This window comes from Haliotis rufescens, unplaced genomic scaffold (genome assembly GCF_023055435.1).
Source record: "Haliotis rufescens isolate VD_foot unplaced genomic scaffold, xgHalRufe1.0.p SCAF_9, whole genome shotgun sequence".
Taxonomy (NCBI): Eukaryota; Metazoa; Mollusca; class Gastropoda; order Lepetellida; family Haliotidae; genus Haliotis; species Haliotis rufescens.
In genome coordinates, this window is record NW_025964383.1 from 37,449,062 (window position 1) to 37,467,133 (window position 18,072).

The 18,072-nt window shown below is 43.3% G+C and overlaps 1 protein-coding gene across 2 annotated transcripts in view; it reads left to right on the forward strand.

The window, feature by feature from the left end:
- LOC124124991 overlaps window positions 1–18,072 on the forward strand; it is a 120,850-nt gene that overhangs the window by 98,392 nt on the left and 4,386 nt on the right. Inside the window, exon 30 of one of the 2 annotated variants that reach the window (XM_048390509.1) lies at window positions 1,179–1,229. In XM_048390509.1, the coding sequence (XP_048246466.1) occupies window positions 1,179–1,229 (51 nt within the window). Of the gene's footprint in view, window positions 1–1,178; window positions 1,230–1,505; window positions 1,557–18,072 lie in introns of both variants that reach the window. The other variant, XM_048390510.1, reaches the window with a different exon arrangement.

Here is an 18,072-nt window from a genome sequence, read left to right on the forward strand (position 1 = left end):
CGCACAAGAACAGGACGCTAGCGGCAACATTTGCCCTACACTCAAATATAAGGGGTGTGCCCAGCGCAATTCCGAACTCCTCAGGCGTCAGACCTTGCACGGTGGTCAATCTGGGTGGACTCCAATGTTCCCACTGCCGTGTGTACAGGAGTGAGGGTCCCGCAAACCAGCGCACTCACACCACAGGTGAGGGCGGCTTTTAGTGTGTTTTGTCCTTATTTGTATTTTGACAATTATGTATTTTTATTGTCTGTCGTGTATTCCAACCTTGTAATGCATGCTTACAAATACTGGAATTAGGTCACGCGCCTAATGCATACTTGAAGTAGGCTTGCTGTGGGATATACGGTCCGAATGAAATTAATTTCCCTCTTTCCGACTGTTTAACCTGATCTAAGATTTAGCTCACACGGATACTGTGTTCTCATCCGCTGCGGCGATGAAATACCTATCCAGTGGGGCCGTTTGGAGTCACCAATCGTTTGGCAATGACGATTGAGCCTTACGGTATGCGCTTGACAGTGCTTTGGTATTCCTACAAGGTAACGCCAAGCTAGGAGCATGCGCATTGAGTGTTTCCGCCTTGTTTTTACATCCGCTGGTCGGAAGGAACACGAGCAGTCAGGTTCGGGTTGTAGGTGCTGCCCACCACCTACTGTGATAATCAGCCTTGGTATAATAAGTGGTAACGTATTACTTCTTGTAATTTGTGGAATTTTCCTATTCGGAATATTCTATAGTAATACGTTACCACTTTGAGACAGACAAGAGTGAAGGGTGTCACATGGCAGCTGAGATGGCTACGCATGTGCTGCATGAGGTAATTGAGATCTCTGTGGTAGATTTCGCTATAAAACCAGTTGTGGGAGACAACAACCTTGGTATAACAAGTGGTAACGCATTACTATAGAATATTCCGAATGAGGTAATTCTACAAAATATTAATGATATCATTACACAATATAGAATCAGCCATGTCAAGTTGTACAATGTTATGTATTCTGTTTGTGTCAGCTCTAAATGAGACTAAGTGTTCAGCGGAACCATCCCCTCGACAGGCTATGTGTAGGTCAGTAATATATTCTGATTGTTTCAGCTCTGAATGGGCCTGTGTATGTGGTAGAGTCATCCTCTCTACAGGTTGTGTGTAGGTCAGTAATATATTCTGGTTGTTTCAGCACTGAATGGGCCTGTGTATGTGGTGGGACCATCCTCTCTTCAGGTTGTGTGTAGGCAGTAATATATTCTGATTGTTTCAGCACTGAATGGGCCTGTGTATGTGGTGGGACCATCCTCTCTACCGGTTGTGTGTAGGTCAGTAATATATTCTGGTTGTTTCAGCACTGAATGGGCCTGTGTATGTGGTGGGACCATCCTCTCTACAGGTTGTGTGTAGGTCAGTAATATATTCTGATTGTTTCAGCTCTGAATGGGCCTGTGTATGTGGTAGAGTCATCCTCTCTACAGGTTGTGTGTAGGTCAGTAATATATTCTGATTGTTTCAGCACTGAATGGGCCTGTGTATGTGGTGGGACCATCCTCTCTTCAGGTTGTGTGTAAGTAGTAACACATGATAGCAACCAACCAGTTTTGTCGGTCATATCAAAGTTTTCAATGAATAACTATTTATAAAAACTATAAACTATATCTTCCCAAAACCCTTAACTTGGTATACTATCACTACACATTGCATGGTATGCAGAACAATTAACTCGATCTTCAGTACATGTTCCACCATCTTATTCATTTTAACTTAAAATTATGTTCCAAAGAAGTTACAAGAACTTATCCAAATATGAGTTCAATATATGGAGTCAATCAAACACTGTCCTGATACCGGCTTGCAGATATGTGAATCGGACACCTGCCAGATATGTTTTAACAGTGTCATGTGTGAGTTTGAGGACGTCGTGGCAATGAGCAATGGGGTATTGAAGGTTAGCTTCATTAACTGGTAGCAGGGCACTGCTAGCACCCAGTGGGTAAACAACCTGAACTTTAACATAAACTTGATATAGCACTGGAAACCTGTAGGGTAGGCTGTTCTTGTGTGTTGACTGATAGCTGCTGACCACAGGGTATCCAAATGTCTGTTCAGGACCACATCACTTGTGAGCTCGTGTGGCCCCAGAGCTCGGAATTTCCTGAACTGCAAACGGGAAAGTGCATCTGCAATGTTATTTTGCACACCTGGAACATGTTCGGCTCACACGATAAAGTTAATTGTAGCTGCTTGCTATGTGAGGGTCCTCATTAGAGCCATGATGTTCATACATTTTGATCTACCCTTTTTGATAATACAGTAGCTATGTTGTCACAAGGTTAGGATTGCTTCCACAGTTCTACCAGCTTCACAACAGGAGGATCAATAGTCAGGAAGTCATCTAACAGATGCAGAATATTTTCCACGCCATAGTTGTATTGCAACATCCAGCACACGGCTTATGACAGGGTATCGAATATCTTTGGACTTGATCTGCATCCGAAAGACAATCTAGAATAGAAGTAGTCGCTAGCATTGCATCGGAGACCAAAGAAAGGAAAGTACTTGGGGTGCAGCGGAATCTGTTTAAATGCGTCAGTAATGTACACTTTACACATCTGTGCACCATGCCCCAATTGTTTAATAACTGCAATAGCATTGTCTGTGGTCAAGTGGGAAAGTGAAGCAGATTCCTTATAAATGAGATCGTTGATACCTGTGTCGTATCGCCTGTGTCATGTGGGGCTGACAGATCAGTTTATATTCGTCCAACTGTTTATGTTTTGCATCATTTGTTTCACTGTAAATGTTCTTACATATGCCAAAGGCCTGGGTGAATTTGGCAAGGGCCAGTGCACGATTTAACCTAACATCCTCTTCCAATTGGTAGACATTGTCATCATATTCGGTCATTCTTCCGCCTAAGGTGTCTTGGTTGCGTAATAATAGCAAAGCAAGGTTGCAATACTTGCCGTTTTTGATCTTCATCTTAAGAGCTGGAGCGACAGAGTGAATGTGTGGCAGAGAATCAGAAGGCGCTTCATGGCTGTGTTGATTTGGTAATCCCACAGCCGCGTGATCAGTTGACACTCTGTGTTTTTTAACTGTGCTAGTCCACGTTGTAGATTTGTAACACTTACAGTGACAGAAGGCACGGAGTTGGTCACATTTTCCACATTGTCCGACACAACGCTGTCTGTAGATCTAGATCTAGATCTCTGCTGTGAGATAGTCCAGCCTCAACAATCACCGTAAGTGTAGCCGCCAGTGTCGAATTAGCACTGAGACCGTCAGACAAGGTCACTGTCGCTGATACTGGCTATCAGTGTTGATCCTCTTGCACCAACTGCAGCAAGTTTTTCCTTGGCCAGTTATTCGACACCCTCACGACATTTTCCGCCAGTTGTATAAGTAATGTACAGTCGTCGATGTTACAGGTGGTTACACCATTTACCATTCCATACAATCATCGATGTAGCAGGTGGTTACTCACAAATGCATCGCATGCAATCGTCTATGTTCCAGGTGATAACTCACAAATGCATTGTATTCAATCGTCGATATTGCAGGTGGTTACTCACAAATGCATTGCATTCAATCGTCGATATTGCAGGTGGTTACTCACAAATGCATCGCATGCAATCGTCTATGTTCCAGGTGATAACTCACAAATGCATTGTATTCAATCGTCGATATTGCAGGTGGTTACTCACAAATGCATTGCATTCAATCGTCGATATTCCAGGTGGTTACTCACAAATGCATTGCATTCAATCGTCGATATTGCAGGTGGCTACTCATAAATGCATTGCATACAACTGTCGATGTTTCAGGTGGTTGCTCAATAATGCATTGCATACGATCGTCGATGTTGCAGGTGGTTACACAATTAAACATTTAATACAATAATCGACGTTGCCACTGGTTACTCACAAATGCATCGCATCCACTCATCGATGTTCCTTGTGGTTACTCACAAATGCATCGGATACAATCATCGATGTTGTAGGTGATCACATACACACACAGTGAATACAGTCATCGATATTGCAGGTGCTTACTCACAAATGCATCGTATTCAATCGTCGATATTTGCTGGTGATACTCACAAATGTATCGCGTACAATCATCGTTGTTGCTGGTGGTTACAAACACACACAATCAATACAGTCACAAATGCATCGGATACAATCATCGATGTTGTAGGTGATCACATACACACACAGTGAATACAGTCATCGATATTGCAGGTGCTTACTCACAAATGCATCGTATTCAATCGTCGATATTTTCTGGTGACTACTCACAAATGCATTGCATACAATTGTCGATGTTGAAGGTGGATACGCCATTAAACATTCCATACAATCATCGATGTTCCTAGCAATTTCTCAAAAATGTTTCGCATATAATCATTGATCTTGTAGATGGATACCCTCAAATGAATTGAATACATTCGTCGATGTTGCAGGTGGTTACTCACAAATAAATCACATACAATCCTCGATGTTCCAGGTGATTACTCACAAATAAATCACATACAATCGTCGATGTTCAAGGTGATTACTCACAAATAAATCACATACAATCGTCGATGTTCCAGGTGATTACTCACAAATAAATCACATACAATCGTCGATGTTCCAGGTGATTACTCACAAATAAATCACATACAATCGTCTAAGTTCCAGGTGATTACTCACAAATGCATCACGTGCAATCATCGATGTTGCAGGTGGTTACATACACACAATCAATACAGTCATCGATATTGCAGGTGATTACTCACAAATGCATCATTCTTCGCATACAATCATCGATGTTGCAGATGGATACTCAAAAATGCATCCCATACAATCCATGTTGCTGGTGGTTACTCACAAATGCAGAGCATACAATCGTCCATGTTGCAAGTGGTTACATACACACACATTCCATACAATCGTCGATGTTGCTAGTGGTTACATACACACACATTCCATACAATCGTCGATGTTGCTAGTGGTTACATACACACACATTCCATACAATTGTCGATGTTGCTAGTGGTTACATACACACACATTCCATACAATTGTCGATGTTGCTAGTGGTTACATACACACACATTTCATGCAATCGTCCATGTTGCTAGTGGTTACATACACACACATTTCATACAATCGTCGATGTTCCAAATGGTTACATACACACACATTCCATACAATCGTCGATGTTGCAGATGGTTACATACACACACATTCCATACAATCGTCAATGTTGCTAGTGGTTACATACACACACATTCCATACAATCGTCCATGTTCCTAGTGGTTACATACACACACATTCCATACAATCGTCAATGTTGCTGGTGGTTCCATACACACACATTCCAATACAATCGTCCATGTTGCTAGTGGTTACATACACACACATTTCATACAATCGTCCATGTTGCTAGTGGTTACATACACACACACACATTCCATACAATCGTCGATGTTGCTAGTGGTTACATACACACACATTCCATACAGTCGTCGATGTTGCTAGTGGTTACATATACACACATTCCATTCAATCGTCCATATTGCTAGTGGTTACATACACACACATTCCATACAATCGTCGATGTTGCTAGTGGTTACATACACACACATTCCATACAATCGTCCATGTTGCTAGTGGTTACATACACACACATTCCATACAATCATCGATGTTGCTAGTGGTTACATACACACACATTCCATACAATCGTCGATGTTGCTAGTAGTTACATACACACACGATCCATACAATCGTCGATGTTGTTAGTGGTTACATACACACATTCCATACAATCGTCGATGTTGCTAGTGGTTACATACACACACATTCCATACAATCGTCGATCTTGCTATTTGTTACATACACACACATTACATACAATCTTCGATTTTGCTACTGGTTAAACACAAACACACACATTGCATACAATCGTCGATTTTGCTAGTGGTCACATACACACACATTCCATACAATCGTCGATGTTGCTAGTGGTTACATACACACACATTCCATACAATCGTCGATGTTGCTAGTGGTTACATACACACACGATCCATACAATCGTCGATGTTGCTAGTGGCTACATACACACACATTCCATACAATCGTCGATGTTGCTAGTGGTTACATACACACGCATTCCATACAATCTTCGATGTTGCTAGCGGTTATATACACACACATTCCATACAATCGTCGATGTTGTTAGTGGTTACATACACACACATTCCATACAATCGTCGATGTTGCTAGTGGTTATATACACGCACATTCCATACAATCGTCGATGTTGCTAGTGGTTATAAACACACACTTTCCATTCAATCTTCGATGTTTTTAGTGGTTACATACACACACATTCCATGCAATCTTCGATATTGCTAGTGGTTACATACACACACATTCCAAACAGTCGATGTTGCTAGTGGTTATATACACACATACATTCCACACAATCGTCGATGTTGCTAGTGGTTACATACACACACATTCCATACAGTTGTCGATGTTGCTAGTGGTAATATACACACACATTCCATTCAATCGTCGATGTTGCTAGTAGTTAAATACACACACATTCCATACAATCGTCGACGTTGCTAGTGGTTATATACACACACATTCCATTCAATCGTCGATGTTGCTAGTAGTTAAATACACACACATTCCATACAATCGTCGATGTTGCTAGTGGTTATATACACACACATTCCATACAATCGTCGATGTTACTAGTGGTTACATACACACAAAATCCATACAATCGTCGATGTTGCTAGTGGTTACATACACACACATTCCATACAGTCGTCGATGTTGCTAGTGGTTACATACACACGCATTCCATACAATCTTCGATGTTGCTAGCGGTTATATACACACACATTCCATACAATCGTCGATGTTGCTAGTGGTTACATACACACACATTCCATACAATCTTCGATGTTGCTAGTGGTTATATACACGCACATTCCATACAATCGTCGATGTTGCTAGTGGTTATATACACACACATTCCATTCAATCTTCGATGTTTTTAGTGGTTACATACACACACATTCCATGCAATCTTCGATATTGCTAGTGGTTACATACACACACATTCCATACAGTCGATGTTGCTAGTGGTTATATACACACATACATTCCACACAATCGTCGATGTTGCTAGTGGTTACATACACACACATTCCATACAATTGTCGATGTTGCTAGTGGTTATATACACACACATTCCATTCAATCGTCGATGTTGCTAGTAGTTAAATACACACACATTCCATACAATCGTCGATGTTGCTAGTGGTTATATACACACACATTCCATTCAATCGTCGATGTTGCTAGTAGTTAAATACACACACATTCCATACAATCGTCGATGTTGCTAGTGGTTATATACACACACATTCCATACAATCGTCGATGTTGCTAGTGGTTACATACACACAAAATCCATACAATCGTCGATGTTGCTAGTGGTTACATACACACACATTCCATACAGTCGTCGATGTTGCTGTTGGTTACACACACATACATTCCATACAATTGTCAATGTTACAAGTGGTTACACACACACATTCCATACAATCGTCGATTTTGTTAGTGGTTACACACACACACATTCCATAGAATCGTCCATGTTGCTAGTGGTTACATACACACACATTCCATACAATCGTCCATGTTGCTAGTGGTTACATACACACACATTCAATACAATCGTCGACGTTGCTAGTGGTTATATACACACACATTCCATACAATCTTCGATGTTGCTAGTGGTTACATACACACACATTCTATACAATCTTCGATGTTGCTAGTGCTTACATACACACACATTCCATACAATCGTCCATGTTGCTAGTGGTTACATACACAAACATTCCATATAATCGTCCATGTTCCTAGTGGTTACATACACACACATTCCATACAATCGTCCATGTTGCTAGTGGTTACACACACACACATTCCATACAATCGTCCATGTTGCTAGTGGTTACATACACACACATTTCATACAATCGTCCATGTTGTTAATCGTGAAACACAAACACACACATTCAATACAATCGTCGATTTTGCTAGTGGTTACATACACACACATTTCATGCAATCGTCGATGTTGCTAGTGGTTACACACACACACATTCCATACAATCGTCGATGTTGCTAGTGGTTATATACACACACATTCCATACAATCGTCGATATTGCTAGTAGTTACATACACACACATTCCATACAATCGTCCATGTTGCTAGTGGTTACATACACACACATTTCATACAATCTTCGATGTTGCTAGTGGTTAAACACAAACACACACATTCCATACAATCGTCGATGTTGCTAGTGGATATATACATACACATTCTATTCAATCGTCGATGTTGCTAGTGGTTACACACACATACATTCCATACAATCTTTGATTTTGCTACTGGTTACATACACACACATTACATATAATCGTCGATGTTGCTAGTGGATATATACATACACATTCCATACAATCGTCCATGTTGCTAGTGGTTACATACACACACATTCCTTACAATCTTCGATGTTGCTAGTGGTTACATACACATACATTCCATACAATCTTCAATGTTGCTAGTGGTTAAACACAAACACACATATTCCATACAATCGTCGATTTTGCTGGTGGTTACATACACACACATTCCATACAATCGTCGAGTTTGGTAGTGGTTACACACACACACACACATTCCATACAATCGTCGATGTTGCTAGTGGTTTCATACACACACAATCCATACAATCGTCGATGTTGCAGGTGGTTACACACACATTCCATACAATCGTCGATGTTGCAGGTGGTTACACACACATACATTCCATACAGTCAGCAATCTTGCAGTCGGTTACACACACATACATTCCATACAGTCGGCGATGTTGTAGTTCCTTACACACACATGCATTTCACACAGTCGGCGATGTTGCAGGTGGTTACAAACAGACACATTCCATACAGTCGGCGATGTTGCAGGCGGTTACACACACATACATTCCATACAGTCGGCGATGTTGCAGGTGGTTACACACACATACATTCCATACAGTCAGGAATCTTGCAGAGCGGTTATACACACATACATTCCATACAGTCGGCGATGTTGCAGGCGGTTACACACACACACATTTCATACTGTCGGCGATGTTGCTGTTGGTTACACACACATACATTCCATACAGTCAGCAATCTTGCAGGCGGTTACACACACATGCAGTTCATACAGTCGGCGATGTTGCAGGTAGTTACACACACATACATTCCATACAGTCGGCGATGTTGCAGCTGGTTACACACACGTACATTCCATACAGTCGGCGATGTTGCAGGTGGTTATACATACATACGTTCCATACAGTCGGCGATGTTACACGTGGTTATACACACATACGTTCCATACAGTCGGCGATGTTGCAGGTGGTTATACACACATACGTTCCATACAGTCGGCGATGTTGCAGGTGGTTACACACACGTACATTCCTACAGTCGGCGATGTTGCAGGTGGTTATACATACATACGTTCCATACAGTCGACGTTGTTGCACGTGGTTATACACACATACGTTCCATACAGTCGGCGATGTTGCAGGTGGTTACACACATATACATTCCATACAGTCAGCAATCTTGCAGGCGGTTACACACACATACATTCAATACAGTCAGCGATGTTGCAGGTGGTTACACACACATACATTCCATACAGTCGGCGATGTTGGACGTTGTTATACACACATACATTTCGTACAGTCGGCGATGTTCCAGGTGGTTACACACACGTACATTCCATACAGTCGGCGATGTTGCAGGTGGTTACACCAACACACACATTCCATACAGTCGTTCGGTGTTGCAGGCGGTTACACACATACATTCCATAGAGTCGGCGATGTTGCAGGTGGTTACACACATATACATTCCATACAGTCGGCGATGTTGCAGGTGGTTACACACACACACATTCCATACAGTCGGCGATGTTGCAGGCGGTTACACACACATACATTCCATACAGTCGGCGATGTTGCAGGTGGTTACACACACGTACATTCCTACAGTCGGCGATGTTGCAGGTGGTTATACATACATACGTTCCATACAGTCGGCGATGTTGCACGTGGTTATACACACATACGTTTCATACAGTCGGCGATGTTGCAGGTGGTTACACACACGTACATTCCATACAGTCGGCGATGTTGCAGTTGGTTTCACACACACACATTCCATACAGTCGGCGATGTTACACGTGGTTATACACACATACATTCCATACAGTCGGCGATGTTGCAGGCGGTTACACACACATACATTTCATACTGTCGGCGATGTTGCTGTTGGTTACACATATATACATTCCATACAGTCAGCAATCTTGCAGGCGGTTACACACACATGCAGTTCATACAGTCGGCGATGTGGCAGGTGGTTACAAACAGACACATTACATACAGTCGGCGATGTTGCAGGCGGTTACATACACATACATTCCATACAGTCAGCGATGTTGCAGGTGGTTACACACACGTACATTCCTACAGTCGGCGATGTTGCAGGTGGTTATACATACATACGTTCCATACAGTCGGCGATGTTGCATGTGGTTATACACACATACGTTCCATACAGTCGGCGATGTTGCAGGTGGTTACACACATATACATTCCATTCAGTCGGCGATGTTGCAGGTGGTTACACACACGTACATTCCTACAGTCGGCGATGTTGCAGGTGGTTATACATACATACGTTCCATACAGTCGACGGTGTTGCACGTGGTTATACACACATACGTTCCATACAGTCGGCGATGTTGCAGGTGGTTACACACATATACATTCCATACAGTCAGCAATCTTGCAGGTGGTTACACACACATACATTCCATACAGTCAGCGATGTTGGAGGTGGTTACACACACATACATTCCATACAGTCGGCGATGTTGCACGTTATTATACACACATACATTTCGTACATTGGTCGATGTTGCAGGCGGTTACACACAAACACATTCTTTACAGTTGGCGATGTTCCAGGTGGTTACACACACATACATTCCATAGAGTCGGCGATGTTGCAGGTGGTTACACACACATACATTCCATAGAGTCGGCGGTGTTGCAGTTGGTTTCACACACACACATTCCATACACTCGGCGATGTTGCAGGTGGTTACACACACACACATTCCATACACTCGGCGATGTTGCAGGTGGTTACACACACATACATTCCATACAGTCGGCGATGTTGCAGATGGTTACACACACACACATTCCATACAGTCGGCGGTGTTGCAGGCGGTTACACCCATACATTCCATACAGTCGGCGATGTTGCAGGTGGTTACACACACATACATTTCATACAGTTGGCCATGTTGCAGGTGGTTACACACACACATATTCCATACAGTCGGCGATGTTGCAGGTGGTTACACACATATACATTCCATACAGTCAGCAATCTTGCAGGCGGTTACACACACATACATTCAATACAGTCAGCGATGTTGCAGGTGGTTACACACACATACATTCCATACAGTCAGCGATGTTGCAGGTGGTTACACACACATACATTCCATACAGTCGGCGATGTTGCGGGTGGTTACACACACATACATTCCATACACTCGGTGATTTTGCAGGTGGTTATACACACATACATTCCATACAGTCAGCAATCTTGCAGGCTGTTACGCACACATACATTCCATACAGTCGGCGATGTTGCAGGCGGTTACACACACATACATTTCATACTGTCGGCGATGTTGCTGTTGGTTACACACATATACATTCCATACAGTCAGCAATCTTGCAGGCGGTTACACACACATGCAGTTCATACAGTCGGCGATGTTGCAGGGGGTTACAAACAGACACATTACATACAGTCGGCGATGTTGCAGGCGGTTACATACACATACATTCCATACAGTCGGCGATGTTGCAGGTGGTTACACACACGTACATTCCTACAGTCGGCGATGTTGCAGGTGGTTATACATACATACGTTCCATACAGTCGGCGATGTTGCATGTGGTTATACACACATACGTTCCATACAGTCGGCGATGTTGCAGGTGGTTACACACATATACATTCCATACAGTCGGCGATGTTGCAGGTGGTTACACACACGTACATTCCTACAGTCGGCGATGCTGCAGGTGGTTATACATACATACGTTCCATACAGTCGACGGTGTTGCACGTGGTTATACATACATACGTTCCATACAGTCGGCGATGTTGCAGGTGGTTACACACATATACATTCCATACAGTCAGCAATCTTGCAGGTGGTTACACACACATACATTCCATACAGTCAGCGATGTTGGAGGTGGTTACACACACATACATTCCATACAGTCGGCGATGTTGGACGTTGTTATACACACATACATTCCATACAGTCGGCGATGTTGCAGATGGTTTCACACACACACATTCCATACACTCGGCGATGTTGCAGGTGGTTACACACACATACATTCCATACAGTCGGCGATGTTGCAGATGGTTACACACACACACATTCCATACAGTCGGCGGTGTTGCAGGCGGTTACACCCATACATTCCATACAGTCGGCGATGTTGCAGGTGGTTACACACACATACATTTCATACATTTGGCCATGTTGCAGGTGGTTACACACACATACATTCCATTCAGTCGGGGATGTTGCAGATGGTTACACACACACACATTCCATACAGTCGGCGATGTTACAGGTGGTTACACACACATACATTCCATTCGGTAGGCGATGTTGCAGGTGGTTACACACACACATTCCATACAGTGGGCGATGTTCCAGTTGGTTACACACTCACAGATTCCATTCGGTCGGCGATGTTGCAGGTGGTTACACACACACATTCCATACACTCGGTGATGTTGCAGGTGGTTACACTCACACACATTCCATACACTCGGTGATGTTGCAGGCGGTTACACACACATACATCCATTCGGTCGGCGATGTTGCAGGTGGTTACACACACACATTCTATACAGTTGGCCATGTTGCAGGTGGTTACACACACACACATTCCATACAGTCGGCGATGTTGCAGGTGGTTACACACATATACATTCCATACAGTCAGCAATCTTGCAGGCGGTTACACACACATACATTCAATACAGTCAGCGATGTTGCAGGTGGTTACACACACATACATTCCATACAGTCAGCGATGTTGCAGGTGGTTACACACACATACATTCCATACAGTCGGCGATGTTGCGGGTGGTTACATACACATACATTCCATACACTCGGTGATTTTGCAGGTGGTTATACACACATACATTCCATACAGTCAGCAATCTTGCAGGCTGTTACGCACACATACATTCCATACAGTCGGCGATGTTGCAGGCGGTTACACACACATACATTTCATACTGTCGGCGATGTTGCTGTTGGTTACACACATATACATTCCATACAGTCAGCAATCTTGCAGGCGGTTACACACACATGCAGTTCATACAGTCGGCGATGTTGCAGGGGGTTACAAACAGACACATTACATACAGTCGGCGATGTTGCAGGCGGTTACATACACATACATTCCATACAGTCGGCGATGTTGCAGGTGGTTACACACACGTACATTCCTACAGTCGGCGATGTTGCAGGTGGTTATACATACATACGTTCCATACAGTCGGCGATGTTGCATGTGGTTATACACACATACGTTCCATACAGTCGGCGATGTTGCAGGTGGTTACACACATATACATTCCATACAGTCGGCGATGTTGCAGGTGGTTACACACACGTACATTCCTACAGTCGGCGATGCTGCAGGTGGTTATACATACATACGTTCCATACAGTCGACGGTGTTGCACGTGGTTATACATACATACGTTCCATACAGTCGGCGATGTTGCAGGTGGTTACACACATATACATTCCATACAGTCAGCAATCTTGCAGGTGGTTACACACACATACATTCCATACAGTCAGCGATGTTGGAGGTGGTTACACACACATACATTCCATACAGTCGGCGATGTTGGACGTTGTTATACACACATACATTCCATACAGTCGGCGATGTTGCAGATGGTTTCACACACACACATTCCATACACTCGGCGATGTTGCAGGTGGTTACACACACATACATTCCATACAGTCGGCGATGTTGCAGATGGTTACACACACACACATTCCATACAGTCGGCGGTGTTGCAGGCGGTTACACCCATACATTCCATACAGTCGGCGATGTTGCAGGTGGTTACACACACATACATTTCATACATTTGGCCATGTTGCAGGTGGTTACACACACATACATTCCATTCAGTCGGGGATGTTGCAGATGGTTACACACACACACATTCCATACAGTCGGCGATGTTACAGGTGGTTACACACACATACATTCCATTCGGTAGGCGATGTTGCAGGTGGTTACACACACACATTCCATACAGTGGGCGATGTTCCAGTTGGTTACACACTCACAGATTCCATTCGGTCGGCGATGTTGCAGGTGGTTACACACACACATTCCATACACTCGGTGATGATGCAGGTGGTTACACTCACACACATTCCATACACTCGGTGATGTTGCAGGCGGTTACACACACATACATCCATTCGGTCGGCGATGTTGCAGGTGGTTACACACACACATTCTATACAGTGGGCGATGTTGCATTTGGTTACACACTCATACACAATCCATACACTCGGCGATGTTGCAGGAGGTTACACACACATACACAATCCATACACTCGGCGATGTTGCAGGTGGTTACACACACATACATTCCATACAGTCGGCGATGTTGCAGGTGGTTACACACACATACATTCCATACACTCGGCGATGTTGCAGATGGTGACACACTTAGATTCCATTCGGTCGGCGATGTTGCAGGTGGTTACACACACATACATTCCATACAGTTGGCGATGTTGCAGGTGATTACACAAATATACATTCCATAGAGTCGGCAATGTTGCAGGTGGTTACGCACACATACCTTCCATACAGTCGGCGATGTTGCAGTTGGTTACACACACATACATTCCATACAGTTGGCGATGTTGCAGGTGATTACACACACATACATTCCATAGAGTCGGCGATGTTGCAGGTGGTTACGCACACATACCTTCCCTACAGTCGGCGATGTTGCAGTTGGTTACACACACATACATTTCATACAGTCGGCGATGTTGCAGTTGGTTACACACACATACATTTCATACAGTCGGCGATGTTGCAGGTGGTTACACACACATACATTTCATACAGTCGGCGATGTTGCAGGTGGTTACAAACAGACACATTCCATACAGTCGGCGATGTTGCAGTTGGTTACACACTCATACATTCCATACACTCGGCGATGTTGCAGATGGTGACACACTTACATTCCATTCGGTCGGCGATGTTGCAGGTGGTTACACACACATACATTCCATACAGTTGGCGATGTTGCAGGTGATTACACACATATACATTCCATATAGTCGGCGATGTTGCAGGTGGTTACGCACACATACATTCCATACAGTCGGCGATGTTGCAGGTGGTTACACACACATACATTCCATACAGTTGGCGATGTTGCAGGTGATTACACACACATTCATTCCATAGAGTCGGCGATGTTGCAGGTGGTTATACACACATACCTTCCATACAGTCGGCGATGTTGCAGTTGGTTGCACACTCATACATTTCATACAGTCGGCGATGTTGCATTTGGTTACACACACATACATTTCATACAGTCGGCGATGTTGCAGGTGGTTACACACACATACATTCCATAGAGTCGGCGATGTTGCAGGTGGTTACACACTCATACATTCCATACAGTCGGCGATGTTGCAGATGGTGACACACTTACATTCCATTCGGTCGGCGATGTTGCAGGTGGTTACACACACATACATTCCATACAGTTGGCGATGTTGCAGGTGATTACACACACATACATTCCATAGAGTCGGCGATGTTGCAGGTGGTTACGCACACATACCTTCCATACAGTCGGCGATGTTGCAGTTGGTTACACACACATACATTTCATACAGTCGGCGATGTTGCACTTGGTTACATACACAAACATTCCATACAGTCGGCGATGTTGCAGGTTGTTATACACACATACATTTCACACAGTCGGCGATGTTGCAGGTCGTTCAGGTGTTCAAACTAACTGTAGCAACGTGCTTGTTTCTTGCAAGATTTCCTGCCTCGTGTTTACTGCCATGTCTTCCGTCGCAAATGTCTGACAGGATATGACGACTCTGGTTTTAATATCTGAACAAACATGCCTTTCTGACAAACAACAACCCCACCCCTGCGATCACGGTTTTGGTTTTACACTATGAGTTGATCGTTGAGTGCATACCTAGTGTCCACAAGTGCAAGCACTACAGGCTCTTGTTATTTGTTATTTTGAATCCACAAAGACAATCGGGTATTTGTTTACGTCGCTCAAAATGGATCTATGCTCATTTCACTAAGTTGTTGATCTCTGAATGTCGTCACAGTGTAAGATATCTCAGTGTCCCTATCAACTGTTGAGAGGTGTATATGATGATAAATACCCTCAACCCATGAACTGCAAATATTGCGTTCAGGAAGTGACGTCACCATCTTCATCTGTTATCAGTAACTGGGAACGGAATTCTTCTCGCTCATGAGTGCAATTTGATCTTTCACCTGCTTTATATTTGCATGTATAAGAATATATAGGTCTGCAACAAACTACACTGTGAAGGTAATGACATTTTAAACTCATGGCTATAATAATTGTCACCCCTAGATATAAGCGTCTATGTATAGGGATGACAACAATTATTGCTACCCCCAGATATATGCGTCTTTGTATAGGGGTGACAACAATTATTGCTACCCCCAGATATATGCGTCTTTGTATAGTGGGCACTAAAATAATTGTCACCCCCAGATATAAGCGTCTTTGTGTAGGGATGACAACAACTATTGCTACCCCCAGATATATGCCACTTTGTATAGTTGGCACTATAATAAATTGTCTCCTCCCCAGATATATGCGTCTTTGTATAGGGGACACTATCATTATTAACACCGTTCCCCCTCCACCCCCCAATATTAGCGTCTTTGTATAGGAGGTGTGTGTGTGTGTGTGTGGGGGGGGGGGGGGGGGGGGGGGGGGGGGGTCGCGTAGCCTAGTGGTTAAAGCGTTCGCTCGTCACGTCGAAGACCCGGGTTCGATTCCCGACATAAATACAATGTGTGAAGCCCATTCCTGGTGTCCCCCGCCGTGATGTTGCTGGAATATTGCTAAAAGCGGCGTAAAACCATACTCACTCACTCTTTGTATAGGGGACACTATCATTATTAACAGCATACCTCCTCAACCCCCCGATATTAGCGTCTTTGTATAGGGGTGAGTATAATTAATTAATCCCCCCCCCCCCCCCCCCCCCCCCCCCCCTTAACATATAAGCGTCTTAGTATAGGAGTGACTATAATTATTGTCTCCTCCCCAGATATATGCGTCTTTGTATAGGGGTGACTATAAATGTGAACATGAGTTTATTAAACGTTTATGTAAATAAATATGTTGTGTTAATAAGCAACTCTTAAAACACGTAATTTGATATTATTATTGTTATGTGTGTAAACATATATGAAGAGGTGAAACGTGAAACACATCAGAAGAGAGTAACAAAAAATACATTCGCGATGGTACTAAGCAAATGAACTTGTTTGCAATAGTTAATATGTATGACCTGGCACAGTCGCTACTTTCTTTACAAACACATTAGTACAAACAAATATCATCTCAGAGATAGGTTGAATCAGGCGATATGAATGTGATGTATTATTTTACAATCAAACCGTCTGTTTTATAACACATCAATCTAGATAGATTGACAAAACAACGTTGATAAAACAAATGTAGAAATATATAGGTTTGGTGTTTATTCATGTATCAG